This window comes from Podarcis filfolensis, assembly GCF_964270895.1.
Source record: "Podarcis filfolensis genome assembly, chromosome: 11".
Taxonomy (NCBI): Eukaryota; Metazoa; Chordata; class Lepidosauria; order Squamata; family Lacertidae; genus Podarcis; species Podarcis filfolensis.
Genome location: NC_139613.1, coordinates 12639461 through 12654253, shown reverse-complemented (window position 1 = coordinate 12654253; position 14793 = coordinate 12639461). Strand labels below are relative to the sequence as shown.

General features: G+C 46.2%; 1 protein-coding gene across 1 annotated transcript in view; it reads left to right on the top strand.

The window, feature by feature from the left end:
• Window positions 1-14793, top strand: part of MBD2 (methyl-CpG binding domain protein 2) — a 56894-nt gene that overhangs the window by 23496 nt on the left and 18605 nt on the right. The window contains exons 2-3 of the mRNA XM_083575904.1: window positions 5336-5495; window positions 8998-9135. Coding sequence (XP_083432030.1) covers window positions 5336-5495; window positions 8998-9135 — 298 coding nt within the window. The remainder of the gene's footprint in view (window positions 1-5335; window positions 5496-8997; window positions 9136-14793) is intronic.

The window sequence follows — 14793 nt, the reverse complement described above, 5'->3', positions numbered from 1 at the left end:
GGTGGCGTCTGGAAAACCTGCTGTCAGTGGCGTTGTGGCCAGGGAAATGGAGCTGGGAGCTGGTGCCTACCTGTCCCTTGTCAACAGGCTTGTTTGCCTTCTGACGCAGTTGCACTGTGCAAACCCGCTGAAAGAGATGAGATTGCAGAGGCGTTGTTTAAGGCGAAAGGGTGTGCACTGGTGGCTTCCTGGTTGTTTGAAAAGCAGCAGCTCTTCCATAAAGGCCTGGAGGTTCCTTAGAGGGCCTTTTTGCGAACCTGGCACCTTCCAGATGTTTTGGAGTACAACTCCTGTTATGTACTGAGTTGAATAGGATCCAAAATGCAGCAGTCTGATTGGTCCTAGAACAATAGGATTCATAATGCAGCAGTCTTGATTGGTCCTAGAACAATAGGATTCAGAATGCAGCAGTCTGATTGGTCCTAGAACAATAGGATTCAGAATGCAGCAGTCTGATTGGTCCACAGGAGCCACCCAATCCAGGTCCAGGTGGAAGTGAATCCGCAACCTGATTGGCCTACAGGAGAATCCCGGAATTAGCCAATCATGTGGGGCCCGTTGTGTAAATAATGTACAGTGGTACCTCGCAAGACGAATGCCTCGGAAGACGAAAAACTCGCAAGACGAAAGAGTTTTTCATTTTTTGAGTTGCTTCGCAAGACGATTTTCCCTATGGTCTTGCGAGTTTGTTTCCTTTTTTCTTAAAACCACTTGAAGCGGTGCAGTTGCGACCGACCGTGCTTCGCAAGATGAAAAACCGCGCAAGACGAAAAGACTCGCGGAACGAATTAATTTCGTCTTGCGAGGCACCACTGTATATAAAGCAGACATTCTGGGGGAACTTCCATTCCTCCTCACCACTATGAGCTGAATAAAGAGCATGAAATCCACTCTCGACTCCGAGTATATTTCAACTCCCATGAGCCCCAGTGAAAAATGATTGGTGCTGCTGCTGATGATACAAGGATAGGCAGTGCTTTATAAAGCCAGACTGTGCCAGAGCGCAGTTCTGACGCCTCTTCGATGGGTACCATTTTGGACCGGCGCTCCTCCTGTCCACTTCCTGCCTTTACGAACTTCTGAGACGCCCAAAATGAATATTTCAAGTCGAAACAGAAGCTGGCCAGCATGTGCGAGTCTACACTTTTCAAAGATCTGCGACTCCACCTGGCTTCTAGCTGCTCCCAGCCTACAGAGCAGGGCCAATTCATATTTCTTTTTCTTCAATCCTTTTGTGTAGCAGCTTTGGCCTTGAAGCTTTCTAGCCAGGCCTCTAGCATTGCACGAAGGCCGTTCTGAGCTGCCCTAGCCACCCACTTGAATCTAAGAGAACGAGGGCTGCGGGGTGTGTGTGTGTGATTTTAGCTTAGTTGAATGACGCCCTATTTGTGGCAGATGGAAGGTTATCTATCTTGCGTGTGGAGGAGGAAAGATAATATGACTGGTCTTTCACATTAGGAAATGATGTGTCACCCACATGAATGAGTGGCCTTATTAACTGAGGTTGGTTCCTTGACTAATTACAGTAGTAAGAGCCACTGTGTAATTTTTTAAAAAGTCCATCTGAACAGAATATCTCTTTTCAAGTGGTTTTATTGGGTGGACTTCCTCTTCAAGCCTTCTTCTGAAACATTGGGTTTATAAAGGCAAATAATAGGAACCTGGTTCTTAAAGCAGGCATTTAATTCTTCTTTTTTGCAGTATTTCTTTCCATGTTTCATCCAGATGTTCTGAATTTTGCTTGATAGTTCTACTTCCTCCACACAAACCCCATTCACATCTGCTGTACTTCTGAACCTGGTGCAAATTATTACCGGGTTCCAGCGAGCTGTGCCGTCTGATCTATGTGCCTGTTGCAGGGGCCTTTGCCCTTCCAAAATGCGTGGAGACGGAAGGAACTTGTAAAAGCATCCAGAGAGCCAGCATGCTGCAAATGGTTAGAAGCAGGTGTTGGGGAAACCTTTGGCCTCCAGATGTTGCTAAACTACAGTTCACATCAGCTCTGTCCATTGGCTGTGCATGCTTTTTTTTTATTTTATCGCGCCAGTAGGCCTGTGAAACAACAGTGGCTTTAGTCAGCAAAGGAAAATAGGAGGAGAAAACTGCTTTATGGTTTAGTTACACAGTGGTACCTCGGGTTAAGTACTTAATTCGTTCCGGAGGTCAGTACTTAACCTGAAACTGTTCTTAACCTGAAGCACTACTTTAGCTAATGGGGCCTCCTGCTGCTGCCGCACTGCCAGAGCACGATTTCTGTTCTCATCCTGAAGCAAAGTTTCTTAACCTGAAGCACTATTTCTGGGTTAGTGGAGTCTGCAACCTGAAGCGTATGTAACCTGAAGTGTATGTAACCCGAGGTACCACTGTATATTTAAGGAGATGTGTATCAGGAACCAGTAAGTGCAGTTTTAATTTCGAAACGTCTATTTTAAAACGGCGCCACTTTCATTCTGACTCTTTTGTGTGAGCCTAGGAATCCTAACGCTCTGCAAATAAAGAGTCACACTCACACCACTTCAGCTGGGCTCCTGGAGCCACGTGGCTTTGGGGAAGCTTCAAAGCCGCATTGCAAAGAGAATACCTGATCTCTGGGCATTTGCCCTGAAGAACAAGCTTCTGAACTGCGTTTGAAAAGGCAGAATCCTTTTGTATGCTGCCACACACCTGCAATATTTTGAGGACCGTTTTAGCCAAGCTGCAAGAGATTTTTGATGAGAATGAGCACGTCCAGTAGCGTCTGTAGGCAGGTTCGCACAAGTGTTGATCCCTTGTCACTCAGCTGCTTAGCACTTGAGGCTTGATGTACATGCTCATTGTTGGGCAGTGGCACCGTGTGTGAATGAGCTGTTGTGGATCTTATGCATCAGCTCAATGGCAGCATTTTCACCCCCATCGGTGCTTGCACTCAATTGGCAGTTGTCAAGTGGATGAAAACTGGGTCCTGGACAAGAATGTGTGAATGAGGTTTTGATGAATTTTGAACATGGCAGCTATCTCCATTAGGAAGTATCTCAAATAAACTGTGGGATACCCCCGAGGGGTCAAACAGTTCCTCCCAAAAAAGTGAATTGGATTTTTTTCTTCTTTTTTGCTATATTTAACTACTGTATCTGGCAAGGGAGCTTAGGCTGAGAGATGGTGGCTTTCCAGAATCCACCCACCGAGCTGCTTGGTTCAGTAGAAACCAGAACCTGAATTTCTCACGTCCTACTCACGTCCTGTTCACTGCAGAGCAGGGTCGATTGCACATTTCATGGCAGCCAGCTGGCCGCGTTTTTGCCCTGGTGTTTCCTGTGGAGAGCACGCAGAGTGCAAAGGAGTGGTGCATGTTCCCCTAAATGCACATTAGGCGTGTTCCAAGGACACACTGGTAAGTGTGTGTCTCCCTTGCCCTTACTGCAAAGTATTTGGAGATACACAGCTCCTCTTTGTAAACCATGTGCATGGTCCAAACAGAAGCATAAAAGCAAGTGTGCCTGGTGGTGCAAAGTGTGGATTGGCTGCAAAGATGTTGTTTAAACACCTGGTAGAAGCCCAGATGGGACGCGGGTGGAGCTGTGGGTTAAACCACAGAGCCTAGGACTTGCCGATCAGAAGGTCGGTGGTTCGAATCCCCATGATGGGCTGAGCTCCCATGGCTCAGTCCCTGCTCCTGCCAACCTAGCAGTTTGAAAGCACGTCAAAGTGCAAGTAGATAAGTAGGTACCACTCCGGCGGGAAGGTAAACGGTGTTTCCGTGCACTGCTCTGGTTCGCCAGAAGCAGCTTAGTCATGCTGGCCACATGACCTGGAAGCTGTACGCCAGCTCCCTCGGCCAGTAAAGCGCGATGAGCGCCACAACCCCAGAGTCGGTCACGACTGGACCTTTAGAAGCCCAGATGCCACTTCATTTTTCTTTTAAAGCAGGCTTGGCCAACACGAATCTCCACTGAAAGACCAGCAACTTTAGCGGCCTTGTTTTCTTGACAGCTTTCAATTCCAGCTGGTCATTGTAAGACTTTGGTTAATTAAAAAAATGGTCCCCAAGCTTGCTTTCTTCCTCTTCCCTCCCACTCCCTTTTCCTTTGGTGTTGTGACTTCTAGCCCTGGTCCTTGAGTTTACAATCAGTCTTATAGGTGGCCTTTTTAACCTACTCTGCCCCTCTCCTTTTTTGTGCTGAAGTGAAGGATGAAAAAGTTGTTTTATATTTATTCAATTTATATACTGCCCTTTATTGTAGGATCTCAGGGTGGTGTACAACATTAGAAACACATCACAAAACATCACTGACAAAAATAAAATAAAAAGCACACTGACAGGCAGCCTAACAGTAAAATAATCACAATCTATTAGTGATATAAATCAATTAGTACGTATCAATTATATATTGTAAATCGATTACTGATCTAGGGACCGGTGTAGGCTCAGTGGTCAGGAATGAATCTGTCGCAAGCTCAGGGAACCTCTTGCCAGCAGGCTGAATGTGGCCATTCAGTTCTATTCCTCCAGCATTCAGGCTTCTTCCCTTCCTTGGCTCAACTTGGTGCCTTCAGTGACTGCTTTTGTCTGGCTGGAATGTGTCCTTGAACAAAGGATGGAAATATGTTTAAACCTCTGACCTTTGCACAGCTGGATTGTAACTGTTGTACATAGGAAGGTCATGACCATTCCTTTGCTGTCCTTTAGACTCTGGCTTGTCGTGTCTCCCCACCGCACCCCAGCCTAGACCTAGAAAAAGGTTGCTTATAAGGAAATGTGGCCTTTGGGCAGAAAAAGACGTGTGTTAAAAGCTCCACAATGCCAGTTACCGGAAACCATGGCGGTGAAAGTGCCCCTGTGTTGGGTCTGGCTTGCAGTTTTTCCTGCAGGCAACTGATTGGCCGCAGGATGCTGGATTTAGGTGGGCCTTTGGCCTGATCTGTTGGGACATGGGTGGCACTGTGGGTTAAACCACAGAGCCTAGGACTTGCCAATCAGAAGGTCGGTGGTTCGAATCCCCGCGACGGGGTGAGCTCCCGTTGCTTGGTCCCTGCTCCTGCCAACCTAGCAGTTCGAAAGCACATCAAAGTGCAAGTAGATAAATAGGTACCGCTCCGGCGGGAAGGTAAATGGTGTTTCCGTGCACTGCTCTGGTTCGCCAGAAGCGGCTTAGTCATGCTGGCCACATGACCCGGAAGCTGTACTCCGGCTCCCTCTGCCAATAAAGCGAGATGAGCGCCGCAACCCCAGAGTCGGCCACGACTGGACCTAATGGTCAAGGGTCACTTTACCTTTACCTTACCTTGGCCTGATCCAGCCAGGAGTATTAAGTTCTGAATGAAGCATTTCTCATTCTCCTCTTCTTTATATTTGCAGTCCGAGTGGGAAGAAATTCCGAAGCAAGCCCCAGTTGTCGAGATACTTGGGGAACACTGTTGACCTCAGCAGTTTTGACTTCAGGACAGGGAAGATGATGCCTAGTAAATTACAGAAGAACAAGCAGAGGTTAAGGAACGATTCCCTCAGTCAAAACAAGGTTTGTTTGCAAGCACACTTTATAGATGTGTCAGTTGCATAAACTCTGACATCTCTCTCATATATATATATATATATATATATATATATATATATATATATATATTTTTTTTAAAGGAACAATAGTCTTTGTTTGTTCACACCTCCTATCAGCTTCCCCCTGACATCTTTGCATTTATCTTGATCAGTGATGGAGGCGTTTGCTTGGGTTTTCGGTTTCATTTTATTTCATTTTTTTTTTGCAATGCTCCAGCAGTGACAAAATAAATAGAAGTAAGCCTGGAACATAACCCTTGAAAATAATTCAACAAAACTTCTGCATGTATAATCAAAGGTACCAAATGTTGGTGCTTTCCATCTGTATGATGAACAATGATAAGGCTGACAACACACTTCCAGGGAACATTTTGATGCGACAGGTGATGCCAAGAGATTACCCAGTGCATTTTCACAATGTTGTCAACGCCGTTCGTCATCGGGGGAGCGAAAGTAGGTTTTTTGGCAGGAAGGCTCCCTCTTGCCAGTGTGTGCATTAAAGGGCATTGCAGGGGCCGATCTTCAGACCAGGATCCCACTAGTTAAGGGATCAATGATCTGTATTGCTCTCATGCTCCCTGCAAAAGGTCAGAAAGGCAGTGGGCTGAATTCAAAGCGGTTTGGCATTCCATTAACCCACTGGCACCTCCATTCTCTCTCTCCTCCCCAGATAATAATAATAATAATAATAATAATAATAATAATAATAATAAATTTTATTTATACCCCGCCCTCCCCAGCCTAGACCGGGCTCAGGGTGTCTAACAAAAGAAAAACAAATTGATTGAAATACAACTTAAAAACAAGATTAAAAGACAACATAAAAACATTAAAATACAGCCTCATTTCAATGGATACTCAAATCAGAAACTTTTGGGGGATGAAAACGTCAAGTCTTCACCAAGGCTAACTATCCAGACTGGTCCTACATGGGCCAGAAAAAAGCCAGGGAAGTCCCCAAATAGGAGTTCACAGAAGGAGAAAGGGAAAAGGGAAAAGGGAAAAGGGGGAGGGGATCAAGTGGATTCCAAGCCAAAGGCCAGGCAGAACAATTCTGTCTTACTCTGCGGAAAGAAATCAGACCCTTCGGCCCTGGTCTCATGAGACAGAGCGTTCCACCAGGCTGGAGCCAGTGTTGAAAAGGCCCTGGCTCTGGTTGAGGCTAATCTGACTTCCTTAGGGCCCGGGACCTCTAGGGTTTTGCTATTTATGGACCTTAAGGTCCTCTGTGGGGCATACCAGGAGATCTTCTCCAGAGGCTCCCATCTCCCTCTGGGCCTGATTTAGAGGGTGCACAGGAAAGGGTCAGCAGGGGAAAGGAGTGGGGTAGTTCTCCTCTTGTGCTAGCAGAACAGAAGTACATTTGCATGGTGGATCAGTGTTACTTAGCGCAGGAATCTTTTTTCGATTGCTGATACAGGTCTGTCTCAGAGCAGGGCTTTCAGTGTGGCTGCCCCTGTTCTGAGGAACAGCATTCCTGTCGAGAAATCACTGGAGTGCCCTAGCTGCACCTACAAGGAAGCAAACAGAGAACAATCTTGTTCTGACAAGCTTTTCCAGCTGTGCAAAGAGGCCTCTGCCAACAGGTGTCCGCTTTGTATTGTTTCAGGACACTTCTGCCTTGCTAGCTCAGTTGGTAAGAGCATAAGACTCGTAATCTCGGGGTTGTGTGTTCAAGTCCCTTGTTGGGCAAAACGTTTCTGCATTGCAGGGGTCCCTCCAGCTCTAGGATTCTGTGATCTTCTGTTTAGTTGCTGCTTTCTGACTGTTTTTCTTAGATTTTGTACATCAACAAATATCAAGATATTTGTAGAAGGCTGATTGATGGATAATAAATTAGGAATGGAGCCATTGCTTCTCTCGTAAAAACATAAGAAGGGCTTGCTGGATCAGGCCAATGGCCCATCAAGGCCAGCATCCTGTTCTCACAGTGGCCAACCAGAGGCCCCTGGGAAAACAGCAAGCAGGATTCAAACACAAGACCACTCACCCCTCCTGGGTTTTTCAGCAACTGGTATTCAGATGCATTTCTGCCCCCCACTGTGGCGACAGAGCATAGGCATCATGGCTGGCTAATCCTCTTCTAAAGCTGTGTCAGTGCTGTTTCAGTGCTGTTTTGTCCTCTTTCCCCTTCCTTAGTGACCCTAGAGCAGCCTTTCTCAACCTGTGGGTCCCAGGTGTTGTTGAACTACAACTCCCATCACCGCTAGCTAGCAAGGCCAGAGCTCAGGGATGATGGGAGTTGTAGTTCAACAACATCTGGGGACCCACAGGTTGAGAACCGCTGCCCTAGACGATGGGTAGGCAAACTAAGGCCCAGGGGCTGGATCCGGCCCAATCGCCTTCTAAATCTGGCCCGCGGATGGTCCGGGAATCAGCGTGTTTTTACAGGAGTAGAATGTGTGCTTTTATTTAAAATGCATCTCTGAGTTATTTGTGGGGCTTAGGAATTTGTTCAATTTCCCCCCAAAAATATAGTCCAGCTCCCCACAAGGTCTGAGGGACAGGGGACTGGCCCCCTGCTGAAAAAGTTTGCTGACCCCTGCCCTAGACAGTCAGGTGAATGCTATATATCCTGTCAGGTTCGGTGATGTGAAGACATCACTGAGGTCAAAACAAAGCAAAGTGAGGCAATACTTTCCCAGATCAGTCACATGGGTGTTCCCTGCCGATTGGATCACTGATTGACCTCACAGGAAATCAGCATTCCAGACAGTTACAGCCCCCTTCCAATGTGATCCTGGAAAACCACTCCAGGAAGGGGTTGCTTTTGGCTGCTATGGAAAATGTTCTATGTATGTTCTTTCAGCTTGGCTCCAGGTGAGAAACAAGCAAAAGATAAAGCAAAAGGCATTATCACATGGGTAGGCAAACTAAGGCCCAGGGACTGGATCCGGCCCAACTGCAGTCTAAATCTTGCCCCTGGACAGTCCGGGAATCAGCGTGTTTTTACACGAGTAGAATGTGTCCTTTTATTTAAAATGCATCTCTGGGTTATTTGTGGGGCATAGGAATTCATTCATTCCCCCCCCCCCCAAATATAGTCTGGCCCTCCACAAGGTCTGAGGGACAGTGGACTGGCCCCCTGCTGAAAAAGTTTGCTGACCCCTGCATTATCAGAATTCCAGCCAGGAAGAAAACTCATGGAGGATGTGAAGCCGGACCACAGAGGGTGTGTGGCTGTGATGTAGTGAGAGTCCCGATGGCCAGGTAAAAAGGCTTGGAGGGCCACATTTGCCCCCACCCTTGCCATACATGCATAAGTAAGCTGGTCCATGAAATTTTCCCAAAGTGTATTTTATCATGGTGACTCTTTCTTTAAAAAATGCTTGGTGTTCAGGAGGAAAATACGAGCAAGTTCTTGCATGTCCCGCCGTGATTACCAGCTATGTAATAACTTCTCTTGTTTCCCCATTCTGCTTATCAGCTGTGCGATAACATGTGTTTTTTTTCCTGTCTTCGAATAGGGCAAACCAGATTTAAACACAACACTGCCAATCAGACAAACGGCGTCTATTTTTAAACAGCCGGTCACCAAAGTTACCAACCATCCTAGCAACAAAGTGAAGTCCGATCCACAGCGAGTGATTGAACAGCCCAGACAGGTAACTGGGGACGATGGGTGGTTTGGGGCTGATATGGCCCAGAAGGACAGCAATTGGAAACTATTTCGTCACAGAGGAAATGACGTGAAATACTGGGACACCTGCCAATTGGCAGTTGTGGTCAAATATCCACCACTGTATTCCATTTTTATTACAGAAGTACAAAATCGACACCGTCTAAATATCAACATGATGCTTAATGTGCAAGATGCTTTGCATCAATACTTTTTTATATAATTTAGACAGAGAAAAATGTATTTTGTATGAAGGAAAAACAGTGCCAAATTATTTAAATTACTGGCTCATCTTAAATGTGTAACAAACAAGGCTAACAAAGTGTTCCAACAACTCAACGAAAGAAATAAGAAAGTTATGAAAGCTAATTTATTTTTATTTATTGCATTTATCAATCACCTTTCCTCCAGGAAGAGCTCAAGGCTACGTGATCCCACCCTCACAATAGCCTTGTGAGGCAGACAGATGGTGACTAACCCAAGGTCACCCAGTGAGCTTCATGACTGAGTAAGGATTCGAAGCCGCCTCTCCCTTTTTCTAGTCTGATACTCTAACCACTACACCTTTGCATCTTGTATTCTGGGGCACCGTAAAGAGCTTCCCCTCAGAACTCTTTTTATTCAGAAGTTCCACTGGTATTGCTGGGGCTTGAACTTCCCGTTCGGATTGCAGCCTTAGGACTAGGTCACGGTTTCTTTGTACGTGTGTGAGGATCTTGACATTTCACATATCCTGCGAGCCCATACTCTTGATTCACTGGGAGCGTTTTTTGGGTGAGTCAAAGGCTTTTCCTGGATGTCTTGTTTCTTCTCTGCCTCCCAGATGCATCATGTTGGAAGTCCTTTTGATCTTCCTGGATGATTAAAGGTAAAGGGACCCCTGACCATTAGGTCCAGTCGTGACCAACTCTGGGGTTGCAATGCTCATCTCGCTTTATTGACCGAGGGAGCCAGCGTTTGTCCGCAGACAGCTTCCGTGTCATGTGGCCAGCATGACTAAGCCGCTTCTGGCGAACCAGAGCAGCGCACGGAAATGCCGTTTACCTTCCCGCCAGAGTGGTACCTATTTATCTATTTGCACTTTGACGTGCTTTTGAACTGCTAGGTTGGCAGGAGCTGGGACCGAACAACGGGAGCTCACCCCGTCACAGGGATTCGAACCGCCGACCTTCTGATCGGCAAGTCCTAGGCTCTGTGGTTTAACCCACAGTGCCACCTGTGTCCCCCTGGATGATTAGGTCCTCCTAAAATAGGTTAACCCTTCGAGATGACTTTGGAGGCCTGCGGGAGAAACTCTTTCAGTTCTCCAGCAGAAGGCATGATCTGGTCTGTTAGAAAGGATATGTGGGTAATATTGGTTCTGTTGTGGGCCTGGCTGTTACCTTTTGCATTTCCACAGTGAGAGCTGTTGTTCAACAGTGGAACAGACTCCCTCGGGAGCTGGTGGACTCTCCTTCCATGGAGGTTTTTAAGCAGAGGCTGGAGGACCATCTGCCATGGATGCTTTAGTTGAGATACCTGCACTGCGGAGTTGGACTAGGTGACCCTTTGGGTAACTTCCAACTCAGGCATAAGCAAATTCGGCCCTCCAGATGTTTAGGGACTACAGTTCCCATCATCCCTGACCACTGGTCTTGTTAGCTAGGGAACATGGGAGTTGTAGTCCCCAAACATCTGAAGGGCTGAGTGTGCCTATGCCTGTCCCAACTCTTCCAGTTCTGTTGTTTCTTTCCAATAAAACATTAGGGGTGTACACAGTGATTACGACTCTTGTACACAAATGGATGAGCTGTACAGCAAAATCTCAAGACAGTGGTCTTCCCTGTCACCCTGATAACTGACCCTTTTTACTGGAGATGCTATGAACTGAATCTGGGACTTTTGGTATGCAAAGCAGATGATGATGATGATGATGATGAAGAAGATGAAAACCACCCATCTGACTAGGTTACCCCAGCCATTCTGGGTGGCTTCCAAAATTAACCGTAGTTTTCTGTGTATAAGATGATTTTTTATTAGTATAAAATAATGTTAAAAATTGGGGGTCGCCTTATACACGGATAGTGCAGAGTGGGGGATGGGTGATTGGTTGCAGTCGCGAGCAGGAGATTGTCAGCTGCAATTGGGCGGGTGATTGGTGGGTGCGGCAAGGGCTACTGCCGATTGGCTGCTTCTGTGTCAGCTGGGCATGTGATTGGTAGCTGCTGCTGCGGCAATTGGGCTGGCGATTGGTGGCTGCTGGGGGTGAGTGGGCAGATGATTGGTGGTTTTGGCGACGTGTGATTGGCAGTGTTGGCCAGGCGGGTGAGCGATTTTTGGCTATCCCCCTGGAAAAAAACCTCAACAGCTCTTGGCAACATCCCCCCCAAAAACTCAACAACTCTGAGCATTCTCCCCCCACTTTCTTAATTTGGAGTCCCCAAAAATAGGGGTTGTCTTATACACAGGGGCGTGTTATACACAGAAAAATACGGTAAACATCAAGACATCAGGACTGCCTTTAGATAGATGCTCTGTCATTGAGCTCTAGCCATCTCCCCTTTTCTGGCCAACCTCCTCTATTTATTTATGTATTTTTGTGCCTTATCAGGTCGCTGTTTATTTTAAGTAATAGTTAAAATAAAATAGTTGTATATTTATTTTAAGTAATAGTTTTAATAATAATAATAATAATAATAATAATAATAATAATAATAAATATGGTGATGTAAATATTGTTGTATGGTATTTTATCTGACAGTTATGATATCATTTTTTTGCAAGCTGCATTGTAGATGGAAGGGTGAGGTGCAAATATTTTTCATAAATATCTACATTAATGAGGATTTCTGATAAGTTTCCCACAGTGGTAATGCACAGCCTGGGCAGTTGCCACATCTCAGATTAAGACCCTGCCACCTTCATTTGTGTGGGCAACTACTTCTTCTTCTTTGAATAATTTTAATTAGAGTTTATAAAGAGAGATACAAAACTTAATACCAAGTATCTTTTTTCATCCAACCGTAATCTAAATAAAATAAAAATGTGGAGGAAAAGAAAAAGGATAGGAGAAAAAAAAAAGAAGAGGGGAAAAGAAACGAGAGAAAATGACAGGAAGAAGGAGACAGAAAAGAACTTAAAAGAGAGAATAGTAAAGATAAAGTACAGAAATTAAAGAACTTCGGATTCTTCACCTGTCTGCTGTCTATAAACAATAGTCACTTCATTGGTGTGGAACATCTGACCCATAGGCTGTTTTGGGTGAGGCACGCCTTGGTGACAGAAAAAGGCATCATATTCAAAAGGCACCTACCGTATTTTTTGCTCTATAAGATTCACTTTTTCCCTCCTAAAAAGTAAGGGGAAATGTGTGTGCGTCCTATGGAGTGAATGCAGGCTGTGCAGCTATCCCAGAAGCCAGAACAACAAGAGGGATTGCTGCTTTCACTGTGCAGTGATCCCTCTTGCTGTTCTGGCTTCTGAGATCAAGAATATATTTTTTTTCTTGTTTTCCTCCTCCAAAAACGAGGTGCGTCTTGTGTTCTGGTGCGTCTTACAGAGCGAAAAATACGGTAATTCATGTTGCTGCAGAGGAAGGCCTACATTTCTAAGCACACGGTTGATTGTTCCTTTGCATCTGCACCTTGAATTGGGAAAGCACTGCCTTCAAGCCAGGGCTGCAAAGGAGAAAATGAGAGCACACTTAAGAGCATGCTCCGGATTCTTCTTTCACAGCCACAGTTTGAAGCGTCAGTCACCTGGCATCCTAATGACATCAGGCGAGGGACAGGTGGCTCACCCACCCCACCTGTCGAAAGTGGCCCACACAGGGTTAACTGCTCCTGGATCTGGCCCTAGTAGCGGAGATGGGGGGAAGACCTCTCTGCCTGATGAGACCTTGAAGAGTTGCTTCCAGCCAAAGTTGGGATGATTCATTTATAAGGCAACTTCTCCCTCTGTATATATATATTCATAATGTTGGAGACCATTCCATGCACAAAAGAATAAAGAACATTTGGTGTGACTTCTCTCGAGTCCAGCAGTGTCCTCCAGACCCTTCCATTTCCCAGTAGCTACAGATCAGTGCTCCCAGCGCAAGATCTCCAACATGGATTTCTTAAGTGTTCTAGAACAGCAAAGGCATTGTTACTGCGCCAGCTCTGCAGAAAAGCTTGCGAAGAAGGCACTGAGCTTTGAAACCTAAGGAGCAGTCTAAAAATGCTGAAATGGGAGCAGCTTTAGGCTTCAGGTTAATCAAGTGTCTTTTTCTTTGTTGTACGAATGCGCTGAATAGGGAAGGGGCCCAGTTCAGACATTCAGACCTGCGTTAAAAGCTGCCCACATTAGCAGAGAGCCAGCCTTGAGTGTTTGCATGTTTGGAACCACTCAGACACTATCCTTGTGAGTACAGACGGTTTGTCTGATATAAATGAGACTTCCTATTTATCTACGCAGCACCTCGTTTCATTTTGTGCGGTGCTGAGCTTATCACGAGGAGACTGTAGCTCAACCGCAGGCCGCATGCTTTGCATTCCGAGGTCCTGGTTTCTCAATCCCCAGAACCTTCAGTAAAAACAGAACCGAAAATATCACATATTGTAGAAGCTGACTAAATACCAGCTCCTTCAACTGTTCCTCATAAGGCCTGCTTTCCAAACCCTTGATCATCAACCCTTCCTCAAGCTTGTTAGTATCCTTCTTAAATTATGGCGCCCAGAACTGGACACAGTATTCCAGGTGTGGTGTGATCGAGGCAAAATAGGGCGGTACTATTACATCCCTTGATCTGGACACTATACTTCTGTTGATGCAACCTAGAATAGCATTAGCTTTGTTTGCCACTGCACCACACTGTTGACTCAGGGAAAGAACTCTGGGGAGCCACTGCTGTGAGCTGAAGGGGCAAATAGTCCGTAAGGTACCTGGCAGGACCCAAGCCACCAGTAATTCACCTTGAGCGAGCTGGAGTTACCTCCTTCTTAGCAAAACAGGATCAGCACAGGAATTTCAGGCCCAATGAGCACAGCAATTCAGGTCTTACCCCCATGAAGCAATTGCCTAGACCAGGCACCCCCAAACTCGGCCCTCCAGATGTTTTGGGACTACAACTCCCATCATCCCTAGCTAACTGGACCAGTGGTCAGGGATGATGGGAACTGTAGTCCCAAAACATCTGGAGGGCCGAGTTTGGGGATCCCTGGCCTAGACGAAAGGTCCCTGCCTCCCCACAGCCAGCTATGTCTCCTCCTCTCCAGGATGTATCCCAAGCAATCTGAGATTGTGCCTCTGTGCTTGCCTTTGCTCCTCCCTCTTCATGCCTCTCCTGCCTCTTCGCAAGCCTGACCCATCTCTGCCTCTTGGCCTCCTCCTCTCCTGCTTCAGCTTCTGCCTCTGATTCTGGACCTCTCTCTTACTAAGCCCTGTTATGTCTTCAGCTTCCACCATCCCATCCTTCCAGTCTTCTCCCTCTGATCACTCATTGCCGTCCCACCACCAAACCCAGGGCTCTGAACCTTCTTCCCTTTGGGGTTCCCCAGCTGGTTCCTTCCACTATTCCTCTTTGTCCAACCAGTCTATGACATCATCTTTATCTGTTTCCATCGCATGATAGAGGTTTCTGCAGGCCTAGATGTCTGAATCAGACAACTGATTTCTCCTCTGGTGT